At 48.5% G+C, this 21,793-nt stretch overlaps 2 protein-coding genes across 7 annotated transcripts; both read right to left on the minus strand.

Annotated features, from left to right (window-relative positions):
- Window positions 1-306: 306 nt before the first annotated feature.
- Window positions 307-14,138, minus strand: VCP (valosin containing protein). Its single transcript, XM_036888292.2, has 17 exons — window positions 13,894-14,138; window positions 10,439-10,550; window positions 10,085-10,257; window positions 8,879-9,021; window positions 8,181-8,311; window positions 7,536-7,667; window positions 6,023-6,125; window positions 5,231-5,364; window positions 5,018-5,153; window positions 4,562-4,674; window positions 3,990-4,154; window positions 3,778-3,900; window positions 3,299-3,511; window positions 2,808-3,116; window positions 2,387-2,542; window positions 1,110-1,264; window positions 307-957 (listed from the first exon to the last, which is right to left on the minus strand). Exons 1-17 carry the CDS (start codon window positions 13,908-13,910, stop codon window positions 852-854), a joined length of 2,421 nt encoding a protein of 806 aa, XP_036744187.1. The 5' UTR covers window positions 13,911-14,138; the 3' UTR covers window positions 307-851.
- A 1,230-nt stretch (window positions 14,139-15,368) lies between these two features.
- On the minus strand, window positions 15,369-21,600 carry FANCG (FA complementation group G). Of its 6 annotated transcripts, none has more exons than XM_036888297.2 (15): window positions 21,130-21,595; window positions 20,721-20,841; window positions 20,411-20,501; window positions 19,901-20,032; window positions 19,489-19,691; window positions 18,828-18,963; window positions 18,523-18,653; window positions 18,282-18,428; window positions 18,003-18,154; window positions 17,568-17,634; window positions 17,028-17,317; window positions 16,825-16,871; window positions 16,475-16,630; window positions 15,890-16,013; window positions 15,369-15,736 (listed from the first exon to the last, which is right to left on the minus strand). In XM_036888297.2, exons 2-15 carry the CDS (start codon window positions 20,784-20,786, stop codon window positions 15,628-15,630), a joined length of 1,851 nt encoding a protein of 616 aa, XP_036744192.2. In that variant the 5' UTR covers window positions 20,787-20,841; window positions 21,130-21,595; the 3' UTR covers window positions 15,369-15,627. The 6 variants fall into 6 exon arrangements, 4 of the variants coding, with proteins under 4 accessions (XP_036744192.2, XP_036744191.2, XP_036744189.2 ...); XM_036888296.2 differs by having other exon boundaries at window positions 20,721-20,851; XR_005025417.2 differs by having other exon boundaries at window positions 15,890-15,981; window positions 16,475-16,594; window positions 20,721-21,600.
- Between the last annotated feature and the right edge of the window lie 193 nt (window positions 21,601-21,793).

Consider the following 21,793-nt stretch of genomic DNA (forward strand, 5'->3'; position numbering starts at 1 on the left):
GGCACCCCAATGCAGTCCTTGGTCAGGGGAAGATTGCTCAGCAAGCCTAGCCTTACTATCCATATAAAATATAGGTAGAGGATACTACATTATCCCCATCTGGAGCTCCATCAGTCTGCTCCCCTCCACTGTAGCCCTATCCAGTGTTACTGCAGACATGAGGTGAGGCAGTAGGTCATACCAATGTTAATCAGAAAGGGAAGATGGGGCAATCTTACATCCAGGATTTCACATTTGGAAGAGTGCCTTGGCAGTGAGGGAGGCCTTTACTAGGAAAGAAGCAGGCACAGGGGCCAGGACTCAGGCTCCATTTTGACCCAACGTTTATTGTCCTTTTACAACATGTAATTTTTGGCTTAGAAACTGCTTGTGATTAGTTTTCCAACATTAACTCAAAAGCATGTAAAATAATCAACCTACTCTATAAAACACGCAGCAACTGCAGCCCTTCACCCTCCTGCCCAGGTTGGGTAGGAAGAGGGAGGGAGGGCCTGGGCAGCACTGAGTGCAGCGCAGATGCTTTGCTGTGGGGAGTAGTGGCAGCGTCTTGCTTCACACCCACAGGGTCCCCTGCACTGCCCCAAACTACAACAGAAATAGTGTAGGCCCAAGGCCCATTTCCCTGGTGGTAATTCACTCTCCGCCTCCCAAACGAAAATCGCTTTTATTTTATTACTTTTGTATTTTTTTTGCAACAAAAACCCCCTGTCCAGAGTCTGACTATAGCTGAACTGTTCAGACTGAGGAATGGAGCAGGCCATGGGTACACCCCCGGTCCCTCCTGGGTGAGCATCCCCACCCTGAGGGAACAAGGTCCAGCCAGGCCAGCTCGCTGCACGCTGGCCATCAGCTTAGCCATACAGGTCATCATCATTGTCTTCTGTGTACACACTGCCACCTGTGCCACCTCCACTGCCCTGACTGGGGCCAGCTCCACCCTGGTTTCCTGAAGGGAATCTGTGTGCACAAAAGCAGAGCCAAAAAAGAGGATTATGATAGAGCATGTGTAGGATTTTCACAACTACCCCCTAGCCTTCTTAGGACTCCCATTACCTTGGTTGTACAATTCCCCAAAATAAGTTAAGCACTGCCCGCTGTAACCTAGTTACCTGAAGCTGCCAAAGCCCCGACTCTGCTGAAGGGTCTGAGCAAACATCTCATACTTCCGGATGTCATTGTCGCTAACAGAACGGCGAGCAAAGCGCATGGCTTCCTCAAAGTGATCTCGGCGGATCTCTGGCACCGGATCATCCTCTTCTACCTCCTGTAGGGTTGGTAAACACAAACCACCAAGGTTAATTAAGGCCCAGCCTGGATTCCTTCCCTGGCCTTCCTGCTCCCAATTACTGCAGTGGTTTATTGGTCTCCCTGCCTCTCCAACCCAACCTGAGTAAGTTGCCAGGCCAATCTTCCCAGAATTGAGTCACTGCCCTGCTTAAAAACCTGTCAGTCCATTATGGAAAAGGCAAAACTGGTAGGGACAGAAATCACTAAAGTAGCTGCCAGGGGCTTAGAGTGGGAAGAAACTGCCCAAAGTGGCACAAGGAAATTTTGGAATATCTGTTTTTCAACTGTGGTAGTAACCACCACACATTTGTCAAAAAGTACGAAAATAGTATACCTAAAAATGGTGAGTTTTACAATATATAAATTACACCTTAATAAACCTAAATATTAAAAAGAAAGCATCAATGGCTCTCAGTGCTTACCACATCTGGATTACACCATACCTAGAGGCCTCACTTCCAGGAACATATGCCCTCTAAGTCTACCCAGGTTTTCCCAATTCCTGCAACCCTACTTCCTATTTGGGCTGCCCATTTCCTTTATCTGAATTCTACTCTTTTTAGACCAGCTCAAACCCTGTCTCTTCCACTTGCTTGACTTAGGAGATTGCTCCCTAAGATTAATGTATTAGTAGTTTCTAAGCTTTTTATCACAGAGGAGGGATGTCACAGACCCCCACCAAAAGGTTAAGACAGTTTTTCCTTCACTTATTTATTAAGTCTCTAACATGGTGCCATGATACAGTGAGAAACAAGCAAGATGATACACTAGAGTCCCTATCTTTATAGAACTTACAAACACACACACCAAATTTTTTCATTTAGTTTCAGGTCCATGGATCCTAGATTCTAAGCCCTACTCAACTTATTTATTTGCACAACCATATTTTTATTTCCCTCATTGGAGTCTGACCATCTCTTCTCAGGCTTTGTAATTCCAGACTAAAAGCATTAACCCTAAGCATTCTTGTTACCTTGCTAAACATCTCACTCAGATGGTCTTTCCAAAACCTTATACTCCTTAATACTCTAGGAACATGGTGGAGACTATCCTCTGGCTCCCCATGACTGGCACACCTGGAGAATGGATGCAGACTCACCATGGCTGATGGGTTGGTCTGCCTCTCCCGTTCTCGCCTAATCTCACTCTCGATAGATTCCCGGATGGCCAGCTTGCAAGCACGTTGGCAAATCTCTGTCAGGTCAGCGCCAGAGAAGCCATTAGTCATCTTAGCCAGGAACTCCAAATCCACATCCTAAGAGAAGCAACAGAGCTATCTTAGTATTTAGCCTCTCCTCCCGTGGTACATTGACCTTGAAGCCACCCAAGCACTCTCAATGCCAGTTTGTCCCATCTTTTGCCAGCCTATTTTATTCCCAACTGTGGGTTATCCTAATACCTTCAAATTTTCCATCTTCCCTTTATAGCCCTAACCCAAGAAATCCCCAATGGAATCTTGCCCAGGAACCAGAGCGCTCCACGCTAATAAGAGTCCCCACAGCCCATGACCCTGCACTTGCCTTGGCAACTGGGGACTTGCGCAGGTTGGCCTTGAGGATGGCAACACGGGACTTCTCATCAGGAAGTGGGATGTAGATGAGCTGATCAAGGCGACCAGGTCGCAGGATGGCAGGATCAATGATGTCAGGCCGGTTGGTAGCGCCAATGATAAACACATTCTTTTTTGTGGACATGCCATCCATTTCTGTCAGGATCTGGTTGATGACTCGGTCAGCAGCCCCACCACCATCTCCAATGTTACCACCACGGGCCTTGGCAATTGAATCCAGCTCATCAAAGAACAGTACACAGGGGGCAGCTTGGCGGGCCTGTGGGACGGACAGATGGACTCAAGCATTAGCACAATTGGGTCTCTCAGACCTGAGAAGGAAAGGAAAATAAAGTGACCTTCATTGCCCCAGCTGAGGTGCCAGAATGAGATGGTTTTAACTCTCCCACAGAAACAGCCTCCATCCCTGCCTTGCCACCAGCCCAGCCACCTGCAGCTCACCTTGTCAAAGATTTCCCTGACATTGGCCTCGGACTCCCCAAACCACATGGTAAGCAGCTCAGGACCCTTGATAGAGATGAAGTTGGCCTGGCACTCATTAGCAATAGCTTTGGCCAGCAAGGTTTTCCCACATCCAGGAGGTCCATAGAACAGCACTCCCTTGGAGGGTGTCATGCCAAACTTGAGGAATTTGTCTGGGTGCTCCACAGGATACTAGGAAGAAAAGGGAAGAGGGTTCAGGGTTACCCCCCCCCCCCCAGTTAGAAAGAAACCAAACCAAACAGAAGATCTCCACCACCCACCCCATGGTCTAAGACCTAGGTTCCCAAGGAGCAGGCTACTTGGTGCGTCCAACCTGAGAAAGGCAAGTCCTGAATTATGCTCCCATAATTCCTGCAATGAATATGACACCACCTCAAGACCACCCAGCTCAATTAGTGTACTTAGGCAGTGACTCACTCCAGACCAATCCACCCTACCTGGACCAGCTCCTGAAGCTCACGTTTGACATCCTCCAGGCCCCCAATATCTTCCCAGGTCACCTGCGGCACTTCCACCACAGTTTCCCGCAGTGCTGATGGGTTGCTCTGGCTCAGGGCCCACTAAAAAGGGAAGAAAAACTGGACATCAGATTTGCCAGGGGAGAGATCAAAGTGCAAATGTGTATCTCAGACATGGGTGTGGTCCTTACCCGGAAGTCATCCATAGTAACTGCCAGGGAGTTCATGACCTCAGCATCGATGGTTTCATCCTCTAGGTCAATGAGGTCCATCTTCTTACGGATGGCCTGCAGAGCAGCCTCTGAGCAGAGGGCTGCTAAGTCGGCACCCACATGCCCATGAGTCTCATTGGCTACCTGCAGATAGAAGATTTACTTACTATCCTGTCTCTAAAACCTAGCTGCCTTAGGAGGCTCAGAGACAACAGAATCCCAGCCCCTTCCCCTGACTCCTATCTTTGGGTCTTCCCAAATCCCTGAACACATACAAGAAGACCTTTCACTGGTTGGGTTTTAAGCATTCAAGCCTTGGCTAGGGCCTGAAAATAAAGCTGCATCCAAAATTCTGGTTTATCTAATGCAGTACCAACTGAGAAGCACACCCAATTCCAGTGTCCTGGATTCAGTCTCACATCATTTCCTTTCACTTGCCCCAGAATCAAAATCAATCTCCTCACTTATTAAACTTATATCCCTGGCCAGTTCTCTCCAACTGCCCAGAAACATATATCGTAACTCCTGGCCAACCCTCATCACCCCTCCACCTGTTCCAGGTCCACATCATCTGCCAGCTTCATGTTCTTGGTATGGATCTGAAGAATTTCCAAGCGTCCTGTAGCATCAGGGATTCCAATATCTACCTCCCTGTCAAACCGACCTGTGGGACAGTATGAGAACATAGGGCTCATTTCTGATTTTTAAAGGACAGGCCTAAGGTAACCAATTATCCCAGTCCACCCAGGACTGTCCTGCTGTTAGCAATCAAAGTCCCATGTCCTGGGAAACCCTAGTCTCAGGCAAACCAGGGAAGGCTGGTCACCCTAGATTAAGACATGGGATAAAAGAAAGGCCCAGATCCCTGGGCCTTATCACTACAGAGCTTCAAGAAATCCTCATAAGTTGACTTTGATCAAGGACAGACATGGGATCAGAGATTAAACCCAGTAAAGTTAAAATATTTCTGTGAGCAAGGGTAGGGTTGAGAAATTTGAAGTCCTTACCAAACCGCCGAAGGGCTGGATCAATGCTGTTGGGTCTGTTGGTTGCTGCCATAACAATCACATGCGCTCTCTGCTTTAGGCCATCCATGAGGGTCAACAACTGTGACACGATACGCCGCTCCACCTCCCCGTGGGTCTGTAGGGACAGACTTTCTGGTCACAAGAGAAGTTAGGACCTTTCAACCCCCATTATCCCATCAGGTAAGTTCCTACTTTCTCTCTTTTGGGGGCAATGGCATCCAGCTCATCAATGAAGATGATAGCAGGAGCATTCTTCTCAGCCTCCTCAAAGGCTTTACGAAGGTTGCTCTCAGACTCACCAGCTAACTTGCTCATGATCTCAGGACCTGAAAAGATACAAAATTGAGGCAATGACAAAGCTACATCCTTCTTCAAACCCAGGAGAAATTAGTTATCATGTTTGCCTACAGCCCAGAGATAGGTCCTGGGTGAGAATGTAGTAACCTCTGCTTACTTTCTCACAGCTTCTACCAAGCATTATCCCAGGATAGCCACCACGCCAGGCTGGAGAGAAGCCAAGGGACTCAGTGTATTTATCTCACACTCAAGCTGAAAGTGTAAAGATGACAGCAGATGCTCTGGGACCTCTGGCCAGATCAGGAAAAAGAGCACACCAGCTAGACCTCACCAGCTAAATATTTTCAAAGAGCCAGTTGATCTCAGCCAATCTTCTCCCAAACGCTCTTGAATAAATAAGCATAGACTTTTTGAGTTCTCACTCTAATTTGCTCCCCCTAAATGTCGTTCATTAGCCTGTCTACAATCTTCCTTAGGTGGGGATACATCAGGGGGGCCCCAGAGTAAAATACCTTCCCCTTGTTGCATATCTGTCTGTAATGTACCCCAGCAAAAGAAAGATATTAAAGAATAAACAAGGGCATGTGTGCAAGTCAGCGCGTCCATGAATTCTTCAGCTCAGGAGACTTGGTCATGCTCAGCTCCGAGTTGGCTCCAGCCAAACAAAAGCTGAACAAAGTGTCATACCATTGATCAAGAAGAAAAAAGCTCCGGTCTCATTTGCCACAGCTCGAGCAATCAGGGTCTTCCCAGTTCCTGGAGGTCCATAGAGCAGGATTCCCCGAGGAGGCTGAGGACCAACACAGAGAATGTGAAAAGCTTCAGACTCGCACCTTCTCCCAATGTCACCCACCCTAAAATGGCTTGGACTTGGGCTCTATCTAGAGAGGGTGAGAATTAGAAATCAACCCTGACACAGTAAGAATGAGCCCTCAACAGCAGCTGCTGGAAGATAGTTTACTTCATACCATACTCACATCTCATCAGCAGAGAAAATATTGCTCGAAAGCTGTCAACATTTATGATTACAACTTGCATAGGAAACTAAGGGCAGAGAAACCCTAAACTGCTGTGTGGTAAGTTTGAAAATCTGGGACAAGAGACCATTAGACCAAGGGCTTGATTAGACAAAGGTCAAGGACTAACTTAGTCATCTAAGAAAGTGTTGCCAGAGGCTAACTTACTCCAGAAATCGCAACCTCTAGGATTATCAAGTTGGAGTGCTTTTCCTTACCACCAACCACCAAGTTTTCCTCTTTGATGCTGTCTTTTCTGTGGCCCCATCCATAGGCAACTCACTGAAGTGCCCATACATAAGATAAAATTATCTGCACAGTGCATACTAGGAAAAGGGGCAATAATTTCATCCTCAGTGTCCCAAGATATGGAAATATTGGAAGCTACATTCTAAAACAGCAGTTCTCAAATGTTTTGGATTCAGGACTCTTCATACTTAGCAAATTTCCTTAATTTCTACCTCTACTGGGTAGCACTGCTATAGTGGGTTGGCAAAATAAGGAGAAAGTTGTTTATAATAGGATCCATGAATGGTTTTTACATTTTTAAAAGGTTATAATAGGAGAACAGAAACACGTGACAGAAAACTAAGTTGGCTTGCTTTCTTCTAGACAATTAGTAACTTTAATGAATTTAGAGTCCTTGACAAGATTTTTTTTTAAAAAGCATTATTGCCTTTAGAATCCAAGGCAATAGTAAAAGCCATGTATGAAAACAGGGCCCTAGGAAATGATGTCCCTCATTTGTGGAGTATAACAACGAAGCAAAACTGAAGGAAAATAGCAGCAGGCTCAGAGACTCCAAGAATGAACTAGTGGTTACCAAAGGGGAAGGGTGTGGGAGGGAGGGAAGGAGAAGGGGATTGAGGGGTATTATGTTTAGTACACGTGGTGCGGGGATCATGGGGAAAACAGTGTAGCACAGAGAAGGCAAATAGTGAATCTGTGGCATCTTACTACACTGATGGACAGTGACTGCACTGGGGTATGGGTGGGGACTTGATAATATGGGTAAATATAGTAACCACATTGTTTTTTCATGTGCAACCTTCGTAAGTGTATATCAATAATACCTTAACAAAAAATTTAAAAAAAAAAGAAAAAGAAAACAGGGCCCTAGGATTAGATACTGAGGAGTCATTAATTACCACCCTAGACTATATCCCAGAGTCCAGAATGCTCACCTTCACACCAATTGCCTTAAAGAGGGCAGGATGTCTCAAGGGCAGCTCTACCATCTCCTTTATTTGAGCTAGCTGTTTCCTGCAGCCACCAATGTCATCATAGCCTACTTCGTTCAAGGACTCTTCCTCATCCTGAATATGCAGGAGACAAAAGAAAAGGTGAAAGCAGGACTACTACTGTCAGCACAAGTTGTGTTTTTCCAAATCCTTCCTGGCTGGAGTAGAGAAGTTTGCTGTAAGAGAAGATTCTCCTCTAAGGCGATCTTACCTCAAAGAACAATTCTAAAAACCCCAAGGCAAAGATTTCTAGCCTAGTCTTTCCCTTCACACTGTCCTTAGTCTTACTGGGAAGCCTCCCTGAAGACCTGAAGCTGAATACTCTGGGAAATGAGCAGAGGTCTGGATGCCATCATCAGCAACACTTCTCCAAAAATTACTCCAACCACTTAGATCCTTTGGTTTCAATCTAGATACTTTAAAAAAAGTGTCAGGTTGTTTCTAAGAAACACCAAGGACCAGAAATAGCTGGGAGGTTTCCTACCTCTGGAAAGAAACTTAGTACCAAAGAGCAGTCTGGATAGCTACCACATGACTGCCCCACTGAATATCATGAAATCAGGCCCTGGGATCAGAGAGAGAACTCACCTCTCGTTTGATAGGCTCCCCTTCACAGTGGATCACTGTGTCTGGAGCAACAATGCAGTAAGGACTGGGATCTGTCTCCACTACTTTGAACTCTACAGCACGCATTCCACCCCGAACAAGGAAAATGTCTCCTGTGAGAGCAATCAACAAAAGGTAATTAGAGGTGTCAACAAGACCAAGTAAGAATTCCTCACAAGAACCTGAGGACTAGAATGACAAGTTCACTAGATATTGCCCTTTCTCCTTCCCACCCTCATCTTATTGAGCGTAACTCTTATTAAGGTAAACTCTGAAAAGTACTCTCCTACTCAAGAGGACAGTGATCAGGTTTTTGACTTCTGGGGTACAGTAACCCAAGCTTTCACAACTACCACCAATGGTAGAGGTAGAGCTATGCTAAATATTAAATACACTCTGGACAGTGATATAGCCAAAATGACCCATCTCCTCCTCCATTCAGAAATACAAGAGAAGAAGGCTTACTCTGGAGCAGGAAGCGAAGCAGGAATGGAGAAATGAGAGACCATGGGTGTGGGGGAGTGTATAGAGAAATGGGGAAGGACAGAGTACACATGAGCACGCATGTAGAATGCATGTGTATGAACATACGCAAGTGAGACAAAGATGCTCCAAGGATTACTCCCGAGTATTCCTACAAACAACCGTCCTTAAGTTTGGTCCCTAGAGTTCTCTCTTACCTTTCCGGATGGGTCGATAAGCTTCCAAGAAGTACGGTTTAAGGTATACCTCGAAGAGATTGCCAGTGATGCCTTCCACCGTGTCATCGATGGGCAGCACATGGATACGTTTGCCGTACTTCACATCAGGGCATGGCTGGATGCTGAGGATGACAAGCAGACTTCACATTACCAAACACACTGCAGCCCCAAGCCTGGGTGTCCAAAAGGACCTGGCACAGAAGGCTGACGGCAAGTGCAAGAGAAAAGGCAGGGATGGCTTTAGGTGAAGAGATGCAGAAAGGTAAGGTGGGAGTGAGGACAAACAGCCAAGCAGAACTGAGACAAGTCATATTCAGGGTGGGAGCACAGGGGGAGCCACCAGAAGCTACAGGGCTGCCCACTCCCATTAGTGAGCCAAAAGTCTCACACACAAAGAACCCCCAAAAGATGTGAGGGAGGGTCTTCAGTGGGAAATATCCAATGGTGACCCATTCTAGCTAATACTGGTGACCCAATGTTACAAAGGGAGACGATAGTCTGACAAGTGTCAGACGCAGAGGAATAGAAGTGAAAAAATAATCTCAGCCAGGGTCAGAGCACCTCAAGAAAGTAGGCTACATGAAAAGTAGATGCATGAAAAAGAATCAGGAGCCTGAGATGTTCCTGGCCAGGTGACAGATAGGTGGGTAGCGCCTGCTAGTAATTACTCCAAGATGGGGAACGACTCTTGCCTAACCCAAGTCCAAAACCACTCAGACTGGAGTTGTCCTATGTCCGGCTCAAACTATGCCTCACTCCTAGACTAAAGACCTTAAAAAGACCTACAAGGAGTCCATCTCCTATGCCCACACGCTTCCACCTCATTCCAGCCCCAACATCAGCCATCAATCCAACATAGCAGTGAGGTTATTTGGCAGAAGCATTACCTCAAATGGCATCCTAAATCAGGGTCTAAGGTGTGATAAATTATACCACTGGTAGAAAAAAATAAAGGCAACAAGAAAATCAGAGAAATGCCAACTTGCCCCAAAGATCATGCAAAGGCAGATTTTGAAGTCACAGGGAGTCAGAACCAAAACCTAAAGATAACCCTGACACCTAAGTCTTCCCATGGCTAGAAGGCTTCAGATATCTGCAGCTACCCAGGCCTTTGTGGGGATCCTGCCTGTAATGAAGGCTATCTCTGGCCTCCCATCCCTGAGGAGCCAAGAACCCCACACACACCTGATGACATCCCCTAGGTGTACTCGAAGATTATTCCGGACAACTCTATTCATTCGAATCTTCTCATCAGAACACGTGTCATCAGAAAGCACAATGCACACAGCTTCCCGCCTCTTCTTTCCTTTCAGCAACACTGTGTCACCTCGGAACAACTGCAACTCATCCATCTTGGGCTGAGAAAAGAAAGTTAAGGCCTTTGGGGGTCACTGGACCAGAGGGTAAGCAGCAGCCCTGGAGATTGTGATTGATTCCCAGTATACCCCACTCTACCTGTAGTCACTGCAAGGAAAATAAGAAAAGAAGCTCTCAGGTTAAGTATAATGAGGCAAGACTGGGACTGTGGACCTAACTTACCTGGGACAAGGACACCACACTGTTGTCCTCATTAATGGCTTCATCAACAATTAACCGATTGGGACGGTTCTTCTGTTTAAGAATAGCTGTTGATAAGTCATCACCTTTTGAACTAGAAAGAGAAAATAAAGTCAGTTCCACTTACATACTCCAGCTCCAGAGACCCTACCGGTCTCTAAAACTCACACTTAGAAAAGAAATAGGGGATAGATGAAGCTGTCCCTACACCAGAAAGCTCGGATGAAGGAAATTCAGCCAAAACTATGAAGAGTCCTATCTAGCATGTTATACAATTCCCATTCTAGCAGCTCTTTAGTTATTCCGAGCACTGGTATCCTAGCTGTAATGCCCCAAGTGATTTTTGCCCTAGGGTCAGGGAACTATAGCCTAAGAAGACAAAACAGAAGTGAAAGCTAAGTAGCAATTAGAGAAATTAAAATAGTCTTAGACAGTACAGAACAGTGACTAAGAGAAGGGGCTCTGTAGTCAGACCTGCTGGGTCAGAATTCCAACCCTGTCACTGCCTAACTGTGATCTTGGGCAAGTTATTAACCTCTCTGGATGTTGATGTCCTCATCTGTAAACTGGGGGACATAGCAGTACCTATGTCAGAAGGTTATTTTCTTAAGTGAGGTAATGAATACAAAACGTTGAACACAATGCCTGTCACATGGTATTAATGGTCACTATGATTAGCACTGAGTTAACAAAGCACAAGCTCTTTTTTGCTAATCTTCTTGCAGAATGAAGCGGCCAAGAAAATTTCCTGTAAGGCTCAGGGAGGCCCCAAGTCCCACCAAGCAAGCCTGGGGACGACAGTGATGCAGAATCATTAGCACTACCCTTCTTACTGGCCAATCATGCTGAACTCCAGAGTATTCTATGTATCACAGAAATGTCAAACATAAAAGACACTGTATTTGAGAACAAAACAAAAAAACACTAACAGATCTAGAACCTTCAGAATGAGGCTCACGTTCAAAAGATGGTAATCTCTCCAAAGACACACAACTCCATGGAGCTGGTTCAAAAAGTCAAAACCAAGAAATGCTGAGGCACAGGGCAAACCTAATCCCTCTCACCTAAATCAAGATTACCTGAGTCTAAATTCATTTAAAACTCTAAACAACTTCTATCATTTCCTAGAAGCTAAGTAAGATCATTCACCCAACACCAATTTCTTACCCAGTTCATTTCCAGCTTTCACTAACTAGACACAGTCAACTATCCCTGAGAACCTTTTCAATGAATTATTTCTTTACCAAACAAATTAACAAGTATATACCAGGTACTGCTCTAGGATACATCAGTCAATAAAACAGTATTCCTATTAGAAAAGGATGCTTATGCTACACAATAGCAGCTAGCAAGTTAGAGGGTTTTTACATCTTTTGGTCCTGATACACCAACAGAAATACAAATCCCATTCATCTAACAATGTTGTGGGCTTTCTGCTAATCCTCTTCACATAGGTTGCACTTTTAAACTAGTTTCCAAGAGTAGAGTTTCCTCAGCTTAAGCGTGCTTCCCCCCAACCCAAGTGTGGCACTCTGGGCACAATGCTGCAAAGTAAGCAGACTTTTCCAATGCTTACCAACACCTCTGAGGGCAAACATGGTCAATGTGACAGATGAGGGCAATTTAAACCACTGACTCTGCCTCTCCCCCAAGCACTGAAATTCCCTCCAAGGGCTGCCCAGCTTTCTATTTGACGATAGGACGAGCTAGAGAGAAGTAAAATACCCAATGTCTCTAATCATCACAGTTTGTATTCTAACCCCAAGCTAGTCTAGGAAAACTTCCAATCTGCCTACCATTCCTGACTCTGGCACTGGAGTGGTATGCTCTTCCTTCCGCATACATCTACTGAGATCAAAGGAAGTAACTTCTAAAAGAGAGAATTCAGGGAAGGCAGTATAGCACAGAGAAGGCAGGTAGTGTCTCTATAGTATCTTACTACGCTGATGGACAGTGACTGCAATAGGGCATGTGGCGGGAACTTGATAATACAGGTGAATGCAGTAACCACAATGTTGCTCATGTGAAACCTTCATAAGATGGTTTATCAATGATACCTTAATAAAAAAATAGATAAATAAATGAAAGAGAGAATTCAGTATGATCATGGGCCAACAGCAGTCCTGGAGGCTCTTTGAAGACACCCCCATTGCCTTCTGCATGAGTCAGGCCCCTGCAGAAACCCAAATCGGCCACAGGGAACTTGGAGGGAATTCAGGTAAGAGTAATCAAGATGACCTAGAGGTTAGAAACCATCTATGTATGATGCCAGGTTCTAAGAATTCTGGATTTTTATTTTTAGTCTTTAAAACAGAAGACTGACTGGATAACCTAAGAGAATATTTTTAGTATTAATTAATAAGTAGTCTTTTCAAATAGGCACCCAATAATACTTCATCTCGATTCAGAAACTTGAAAAAAAAGGAACACAACTCTATAAATTCTCTTCAAGTCAGGAAGTGATTTGCATTGAAGAGTTTCCATAGGATTGCTGTGCCTTTTTCCACCCCACTCTCCGACTACCTAAAGCTCTTGATTCTAAATTCAACTGGCAGAGGTGACCAGGTTTTAACTGATGCTTTCCTAATGGGTGGAGGGCTTAGGATTTCTCTACACAGCACCTTGGGGAAAGCAGCGCGTGTATTCTAGTTAGGGAAATTTGACCTTCACACCAAGAAAAGCAGAAACCTAGGAAGGCCCACAAAATACGAACTGAGAATCGAAAGCTGCTTCTCCCCGCCCCCATTTCGTAAAATCAAGGAAAACTGACTAAACTTTTCTCACAGGAGTAACAACAAGCCTTAAGTAGGAAGACCAGAAACGAAAAAGGTATGGACCTCCCTCTCCCTAACAGCCCCACGCGCCTCTGGTCGCGAAGGATGCCAACCATTGGCCAGGCGGACCCGGCTTCCCGGAGCTCGCCCGGCCTTCCCCGTTCCGGCCTCCGCCAGTCTCCGGGCGCCTAAGGCCTTCACGTGGCCCAAAGTCCACGCCCACCGGGCCCAGCCAGGGTGTCGGGCGCTCGGGGCCTGCTCCCTCCGGGGACCACAGGCCTTCAGCGGGTGGTGGGCAGAATCGCAGGTGGGCGCCCCACGACCCTAGGGCTCCACTGCGGTAAAGTGGGCCCCGAGTCCTCTCTAGGCAGGGACCGCCGTTCCGAGGGCGCCAATCAAGCCGGCCGGGGCCTACATGACACAGCACCATCCGGCCCAGGCCCCGACCCAGGCCAACGCTGGCCCCACCTAGGAGGCGCGCGGGGCTGCGGTCAGGCCCTGTCGGGCCCGTGGCCCCTTACTCGCTCCGTTCCTCTCCTTCTCTCCCTCCTTCCCCGTCTCCACCTTTTAGACGCGCCCACAGCCAAACCCCGCCGGGCCTACCCAGAGCGGTGGGTCCCCCGGTGCGCGCACCCGAGCGAGCGGGCGCGCGCACACACTCACTCAGCTCCGGAGGCCATGGCGCGTGCCTCTCCCGGCCGGCGGCTGTGGAGGCCCGCGGGTAACGGCTACGAGGGGTGGCAAGCGACCGACAGGGCCGAGGCTCAGCTCTCCTGGGTGGGGGACAAGCAGCGACGACAAACCCGCAAGCGTCCTCCCTCTCGCTTCCTCCCAGAGGCAACGGGGCGGTGGGCGGGCGAGAGACGCTGGCTCCTGATCAGCGAGGGGCCAGCAACTGCGACTCAAAAGACGAGTGCAAACGCTGCTCTGAGACTGAGCAGAGACGAGCCGAATCATCGGAAGGAGAGGTGCTCTCACCTCAACCAATCAGCGCCTGCCCTAGGGACGGACTCCCGCCCACCTCTCCCCAGCAACCCGCGGACCAGAGCCAATCAGGAAATTCGCTAGCGGCCTGGCTCCCGCCTCACGGATGCAGCACGCCTAGCAACACCACGTCAATTGGCCTCAACGCTATGCTTCCGCGACAGATTGGTAGTCTCAACCAATCAACGAAAGGAATGAAGCCAGATCGGCGGCTGAGAGTTTTTAATCCCTTGGAGGCGGACTCTCCCACTTGGCTCCAGCTCATTGGCTCCCGAGGTTATCCCGCTGGAGAAACTGGCACAATGGATTGAACCCTTCTATTAGTCTAGTCTAGTCGTAGTAATAATTTGAACACCCATCTTTACCAAAACTTGAGGACCCACTCTAACTCCTCTCCTTGCTCCTTCCAAACGCTGGATCCAGCCACCCCTACTCTGGACCCTTTGACCAGCCCCCCAGTTCTTAATCCACTCTACCCTATTGTCATTGCACTCTGATAACCTAAGTCCCACAGGCTTTACAGTTCCTCAGTGCTTGGAGGTACATTCTTCCTCTCACTTCTGCGTATCGAGATCACCAGCTGGAGCATTTAAGTCCAGAGTGGGTCAAAAGGCAATCACAGAACACAGCAGACTCGACAGGGCCCAAAGCAGCAAGAAAATTACAGCCTGAGACCTGAAGTCCGTAGACCCAAATTGCCAGCTACCCCCGACTGTATTCACTTTGGTGGCATGCTGATTTAATTCACTCTTCACCCACTATGCACACTGACATTTTTGACTGAGACAGTCAAATCCCAAACTGGGGAGTCTCAGAGACTGAGAGTTCTGCTTGTCGTTCCCCTCTAAGAAACAAATACCTGCCCTTGTCTTGAGAGGTCTCTCCAGACCATTTTCCAAACCTAACTCCACTCATTCTTTAATTGCACAGGATCAATTTGCACAGGATCTGGGCTTTGGAACTGTAGCTTTTAGGCAATGGTAAGGACTAAAAGCCACTGCTTTATGAGTAAGAATTCCTATAGCCCTTTCTTCTACCCAGACTTCAAGCTCATGAGGTAGATGATGTTGGGAGAGGGTGTCTTAGACAACCAGCGAGCAACTGAATAAGACAGCAGTGAGCCTTCATATTTAGATATATGTAGTAGGCAGACGAGATGGATATGAGATTTTACTCAACACAAGAAAGGGGAAAACAGGGAAAAAGGTGCCATGAGCAAAGTCAATGCCTTTTTGTAGGTAGGGGGCTTCCTCTGGAACCAGAATGGCAGTAACAAGGCCAAATTTTACAGGACTATCACCAACCACTCCAATGTCAGACTTATAAGGAATGGTCAACTCCAGCAACAGAAAGACCTCCCCACAGAGAAATGGGCCACTGGGTCCCCAGCTCAGGCTCTTCAAAACATGACAGCTATATGGCAGAAGGCTCTAGCAAGGATGTCCGAAACTCTTCAAGAAGGGTTTCACGGTCAGGGGGCCGTATCCAGCTCAAACATGTTTCTAGGTACAGGGGAAGAGACCTGGAGAGCAAAAGTATAATTCCTAAGGGTGAAGGATAGGAAGAAGGCTGGACAGCCATTGCCTCCTTTTCATTCACCACCACCCAAAATAAGCCCAAAGACCCCAGGATGCCCACTGCCCCTCAGCCCCAAGCCCGTAAGCCTCAGCCTCACCATGTAGCATTATCTTGTGGCAACTTAGCTTGGGCCTCCAGTCTCCACCAGAGAGCAGTGGCCTCATCTCTCCGGTCCATCCGCCTCAGAGTCTGAAGCAGGTGAAAGGAAGCATCTTGATTACCTGTAGCCCCACCCCAGAGTACAGAGCCTTAGAACTTGACGCAGTCTTAAGAATCATTTTATAAAAAGGGAAACTGAGACTTAGAGTGGGTAAGTGTCTTGCCTACAGTCACACATGGAATCAGGGATACATCATTCCCAACCATTCCTATCCCTGTGTACTGCTTGCCCAGGACAAAGGGCTCAGATGACCCTGCTCTTGCCCAACACATTCCCAATATAGTTATGGTTATTGTCTGAGGACACTGGAAAGACTGGGGAACTCCTAAGAAGCCTTCATATACTCTTATATTAAGTCTTGTATATGTCTTCACACCTGGGAACATCCCTAGGTATATACTACACAACCCCATTCACCCCTCCTATCCAGAATATCACTCTTCTATTAATCCCTAAGTACCTCCCCCATTTGGCCTGTCCGTGTGCATCCGTGCACAGCTGATGTCATGCAAGTATACAAACCTGGGCACATCTGCACACTGAGGAGGAAGTCCTGTAGGGCTTTGGTATCCTGATCACTGGCCACCCATTCCAGCCCACGACTAATCAGGGCAGCTGCCCGAAGCTGTTGTAGTGCCACATCTGATGTACACCCATGATCAGAGTTGGAAGCAGACCCTAGGGATCACCCCCAAAGTCAAGAAATATGTTCTCAGTCACATACTCACTAAACCCCATGTCTCCCTCTATTGCTTTTTGTGTCTGGAGTCCCTTTGTCTTAAATCTCTTGGTGGGTTGGGACACATGAAAAGGGAACTAAAACCCACCACCACCACTTCCAGGAAGGAGGAAATAAATTAAGTCTAGATCACCTTGTCCTTTGTCTTTAGGTGTGGCCCGGTAGAGCAGCTCAAGGCACCTGAAATGGGACATAGACCAGAGATGATGAGCAATGAGGAGGCATCCTCAGAAACTCTGGGATAAGTAGATAAGATGGAGCTCACCAACTCAGGTCTCAATCAGAAAATTATCCCTCCACCCTTCTCCTAGGGCCCTGGATGGCTTCTTGGCTCACCGGCTAAATTCACTAATTGCTTCTTCTTTGGCCCCCAGATGCACCCAGGCTTGGCCCTGAAGCAAGTAGGTGGCAGAGACCCAGAGTGGGCAGTGTGGTGACTCCTTGGATCCTTTTCTGACGTCTTCCCACAGCTGGGACATCTTGGGAAGCAGAGATGACGTGCGGCTGAGCAGCTCCTCACATACAGTCAAGGCATTCTGGGCTCGGCCTGCCTGGATCAGGGCTGCTGCTGACTCCAAGAACACCTCAGGCACACAACGCCCTGGGGGTAAGGGGGCTGGGGAGAACTGGGGTGGGAGGAGAGTACACCCTCATGAAGAGACATGAACGAATACCCCCAACCTCTTCACCAGGCTCTGGTACCATGCAGAGACCACCCATTGCTCACTGCCCTGGACCCCTTGCTCTGGAAACCTTCCTGACCCCCAGATTGGACAGGACAGCAGAGGAAAAAAACAGAAAACAGCAATCCTGCTCTACTCCAAAGAAGACTCCAACACTCCCACCTCATTCAGAGAACCCTGAAGCCATACCTACCTTTGACTCTGAGCCATCCAGCAACAGGGCCAGCAGATCCAAGTAATGCTCGGCAGCATCCTCTGCCCTGAGAAGTCATAGTCCATGAGCCTTATCTTAGGCCCTAATAGGGACTTCCAAGGGCTCTTAGCTAACCAAGGACCCTGGAGAGTAGAAAGGGTGGGGTTGGGGCTCCAATCCTGGCTCAGTATAGATTTAACTTTCTTACAGAATGGACTGGGGAGGAGACATAAGAGTTTTAAAGATAAAACAAGGTTAGTCTGGTTTGGGTCCAGCAGAAAGGCAGGAGGCTCAGGAATGGGGAACCTGTGTCTTGTCTCTGACTCGCCCATCCACACCCCTCACTACTTTCAAGAATAGAGACAGAGGTACACCCCAGGGGAGGCATCAAAAATGGGAAAATTAGCTCAGTTGAGCGGTATGGCAGAACCTCACCTTCCCGTCTGTAGGCATCGGCTCGCTAGCAGGTATTTGGCCTGGCTCTGTGTGCCACAGTGAAGGGATGAGGCTGGATCAGGTTGCGGGAGTAGCAACTCTACCTCAATGAGGAGCTGGGGGTCTTCAGAACTGTGAGTGATACTTAAGGCCTAAAAGGCACAAGAAGAAACTGTTATCTATAATCTTTGAGAGCCATACTTCCTTTTATACCTTGACTAGTTCTCCCAATGCAAGCATCTCAGCATACCCGTATCTTCACCTGGCATAGTTTCTTACCTCAACCAGCAGCTCCAGACTCTCCAGCTCTGCTGCTGTGTTCCCCAGTTGCCGATATAGCCTGGAGGCCTCCAAAAGTGGGGGGCCCCAGGTTGACCCATGTTTCAAGGCTTCAACCAAATACAGCAGACCTCTCTGTGGATTGCCCTAGAAGGGTGAGAGGACACAAGCATCAGATAACCTCACAAAGGAGAAAGTCATCCATAATGCCCATGGTTTCCCCAACCCACCCTGTCTTTACCATCTTACGGAGACAAGTCCCCAGGGCTGTGTACACCTGGACCAACACAGGCCGTGGGCACAGACCTGAGGCTGCTTCGTGCAAGCAACTCAGTGCCCTGGGCAGGCTCCCTGTGATCAGCTCCTGGAGGCCTAAGGGCAATCAGGGTGTGACTTAGAGAAGCCCATAGGGCAGGGGACTTGATAGGGAACAAGAGCACAGGGAGGCTCGGCTGAGCTAAATGAGACATGACAGGAAAGGCCGAGCCAAAGGACCTCTTAAAACATGCAGTGGGGAGGAAGGGATGAGTCAGACTGCTAGCTAACCTTGGCGATAAGCAGAAGCTGTCAGAAGGACATCCCTCAACTCCCGGGCATCCTGCAGGGTCAACGGAGCATCTGACTCCTCAGCTGGAGGGCTCCAAGTTTTCAGAAGCACCAGCAGATCTTCAGAGGCCCCACTCTGGGGAGAGAAGGACGATAAGAGGGTCCAAGCCTGTAACAACCCCTCCTTATCCTGTTTCAGTCTACCCTGGCTGGACCTTGAACTTAAAGGATGTCCTGATTTTCACTCCTTCAATTTTGAGAGATAGATATCTGTGGAGCAAGGATAAAGAGAGGAAGAAAAACCTGAGGTAGTAATGATCTATTCTAGTGCACCTCTCACTAAGTATAAACCCATGAAGCCACTGGGCAAGGATCATGTACATGTAATGATAAGAAGGCTGAGGGTGGGGAGTGACTTCAGAAAGGTTATGAGAGTCCTAACCATATCTAACATCATTAATGTTTAAAAAGTGGTCCCAAGAGAATCCCCCAGTGAGGGACCAACCAGAACAAGGTCACCTAAGAGTCCCAGAGAGAAGCCTTCTTCTGACCACGAACCCAGCAGTCAGTCCAGCAAACAAAGATATTACTGCAGCTGGGAGGGGTTAGAGAAGGAAGAGACCCTTTGATCCAGGTGAGCCAGGGAAGTGTCCCACATTACCTGGCTGCCACTCAAGGTCTGCAGCAGTAAGGTCAAGTCCCAAAGACGATCAGTGCTGAGCCAAAGGGCAGCCTGCAGGCCAGCTAGGTGGTGAAGGGCAGGTAGTAGCTCTGGTGGAAGGGAGGAAGAATGGAGGACAGAGTCCCACAGCCCTCCAAGTCCATGTTCCAGCCTTGACCCCAGCTGCTCCTGGGTCTCCAGCACTGTAGAGAACACACACATACAGCTGAGGTGGGACCTCATCTCTGCAGGAATCCAAAGGTCACAAAGGTGCTCTTGATCTGAGAAGCACATGACGGACCAGAAAAGAGCATAATCTTTTCTAATTATGATGCTTCTCTCATCCTCCTTGCAATGACTTAAATCCAGACTGAGGCTGGCAGGGGAATGGAAGGCAATCTCTAGCCCTTACCTCTCTCTAGGCCCCATTGGATATCCTGTGCCTGGTTGTCAGTGAAACCCTGGGCCAGACTCACCCTCAGGGTAATGAAGTTGCAGATAACAGTCAATTCCAAGTGGAGAAGAGGACCAGCTGCAGGGAGCCCTGGAGCAACAAATGCTGTGCTCACAGATGGCTCCTCCATAACAGATTCCCCAGAGAAGATCCCAACCCAGAGATCACCCCACCCCAACCAAAATGGCCTCGATAAAGAACCCACCCTTTGCAGTTTGGAAAGGGCATAAAGTTCTTCAAATTAGACTATCCTGGAAAGCACTTCTTCAAATGCTGCTGTGTGTGTGTTTACATGTGTAAGAAGGAGAGAGATTTGTCTGTACAAAGACGATTCCACTCTAGTCTTGGCTGCTCCTTAAGCAGGAACCCCTGCCCCCTGAGTAATCACCTCAACCCCAGAAATGAAGAAGAACGGGTCTCTGGTTGTGGAGAAGGGGAACTGACCATCCTGGGGAGGATCCTGCTTACCCTGCAGACTATGGAGAAGTACCCTGAACCCTTCCAGTGCATCTTGAGCCAACTGCTGTCGCCTCAGAGACAGACCAGAGTCCTGAGCCACCTGCCAAGTGTGGGATGGGATGTCACTGAGGATCAGTCCTTACCTCTCCCCTTGCAACAGTGGCAAGGGGATCTTGGAAATGTCATCTCCAGTCATGTCTAGCTCTTGGGGGAAGGTCAAGCTCAGCCTCTCCCTACTGGCTAGGACGATCCCACTGCAAACCTTCTTTCTGGCTGTTTGGGGCTGCAAAGCTGGTTTGGGTCCCAGCAATCCTATTACCTTGGCTTGTCGCACTAGCTGGTCATTCTTTTCCCTCCACAGATCCAGGCAGCTGTCATGTAACATTGAAGAGTCCAGAGGGGTCCAGTGGGACGTGGTGGCCGAGGCTGGGCCCGGACACCTGGAGGGAGCTGCTGAAGGGTAAGCCTGGCCCCGCCAAAGCCCCCACCCGAGCGGGGAGGGGTCGGTGCACTTCCGCATCCACCCGCGGCTCCCTTGACTCCCCAAGGCCTCAGCCTGGGCGGCCTGCCCTTTCTGGGAGAATGGACTCTCCTTACCGCCTCTCCGGCTTCTACCATCGCCTCTTCCACCCTAGCCTCTGGCGGGCCCCGCCCGCAAAACTGTAGGCCGCGGTCGGTCGTCTCCAAGGGTAAGCTGCCACGGGGAACTCGAAAAAACGAGCGCTTACCTGACCAGAGAGGGAGGCTGAGGACGACTAGAGGCGGAGCCGTGTCGGGATGCGGAGGTCGTCCTGCTCGCCGCTCCTCCTGCTAGGCCTTCGCAGAGATAAGCCTTTGGAAATCTATCGCTACGGAACCCGAGGTTCAGCCCTTCCCCTGCAGCCACACTGGCAGGTCTGTCTCGTCTCCGCCGCCGCCGGAGGGCAGGTCCGCGCGACGCATGTTGGGAGTCGTAGTCCTCCGCAGAGCCGCCACAGACAGTCTAGCCCCGCTTCAAGTACCTCCAAAAGGAACTGACTCGAGCCCAGGCTCTCTGTAATCAGCCCAGCCTTTCTCTGCTTTCCGTGGAGTGCCAACACTCTCACCACAGTCTCCTCCGACTGGTCGGCAGCGCGGCCCGGTGCTTGTGCAGCCTGCACTGCTCAAAGGTACCTACCTTCCAACAAATCGGAGTTAGGGAAAAAAACTCCCAAACCGCGACATAAAACATTACCGTACATAAAGTAATGTACATAAGACATTACCGTACATAAAACCAATTCAAAATGGGAAGTCGAACTTCATTAAAATTAAAAACTTTTATGCCTCAGAGATACCATCAAGAAAAATTAAAAGTCACAAAGTGCAAGAAATTATTTGCAAATCATACACCTCGTAATGGACTTGTATCCA

This window comes from Manis pentadactyla, chromosome 3 (genome assembly GCF_030020395.1).
Source record: "Manis pentadactyla isolate mManPen7 chromosome 3, mManPen7.hap1, whole genome shotgun sequence".
Lineage (NCBI taxonomy): Eukaryota > Metazoa > Chordata > Mammalia > Pholidota > Manidae > Manis > Manis pentadactyla.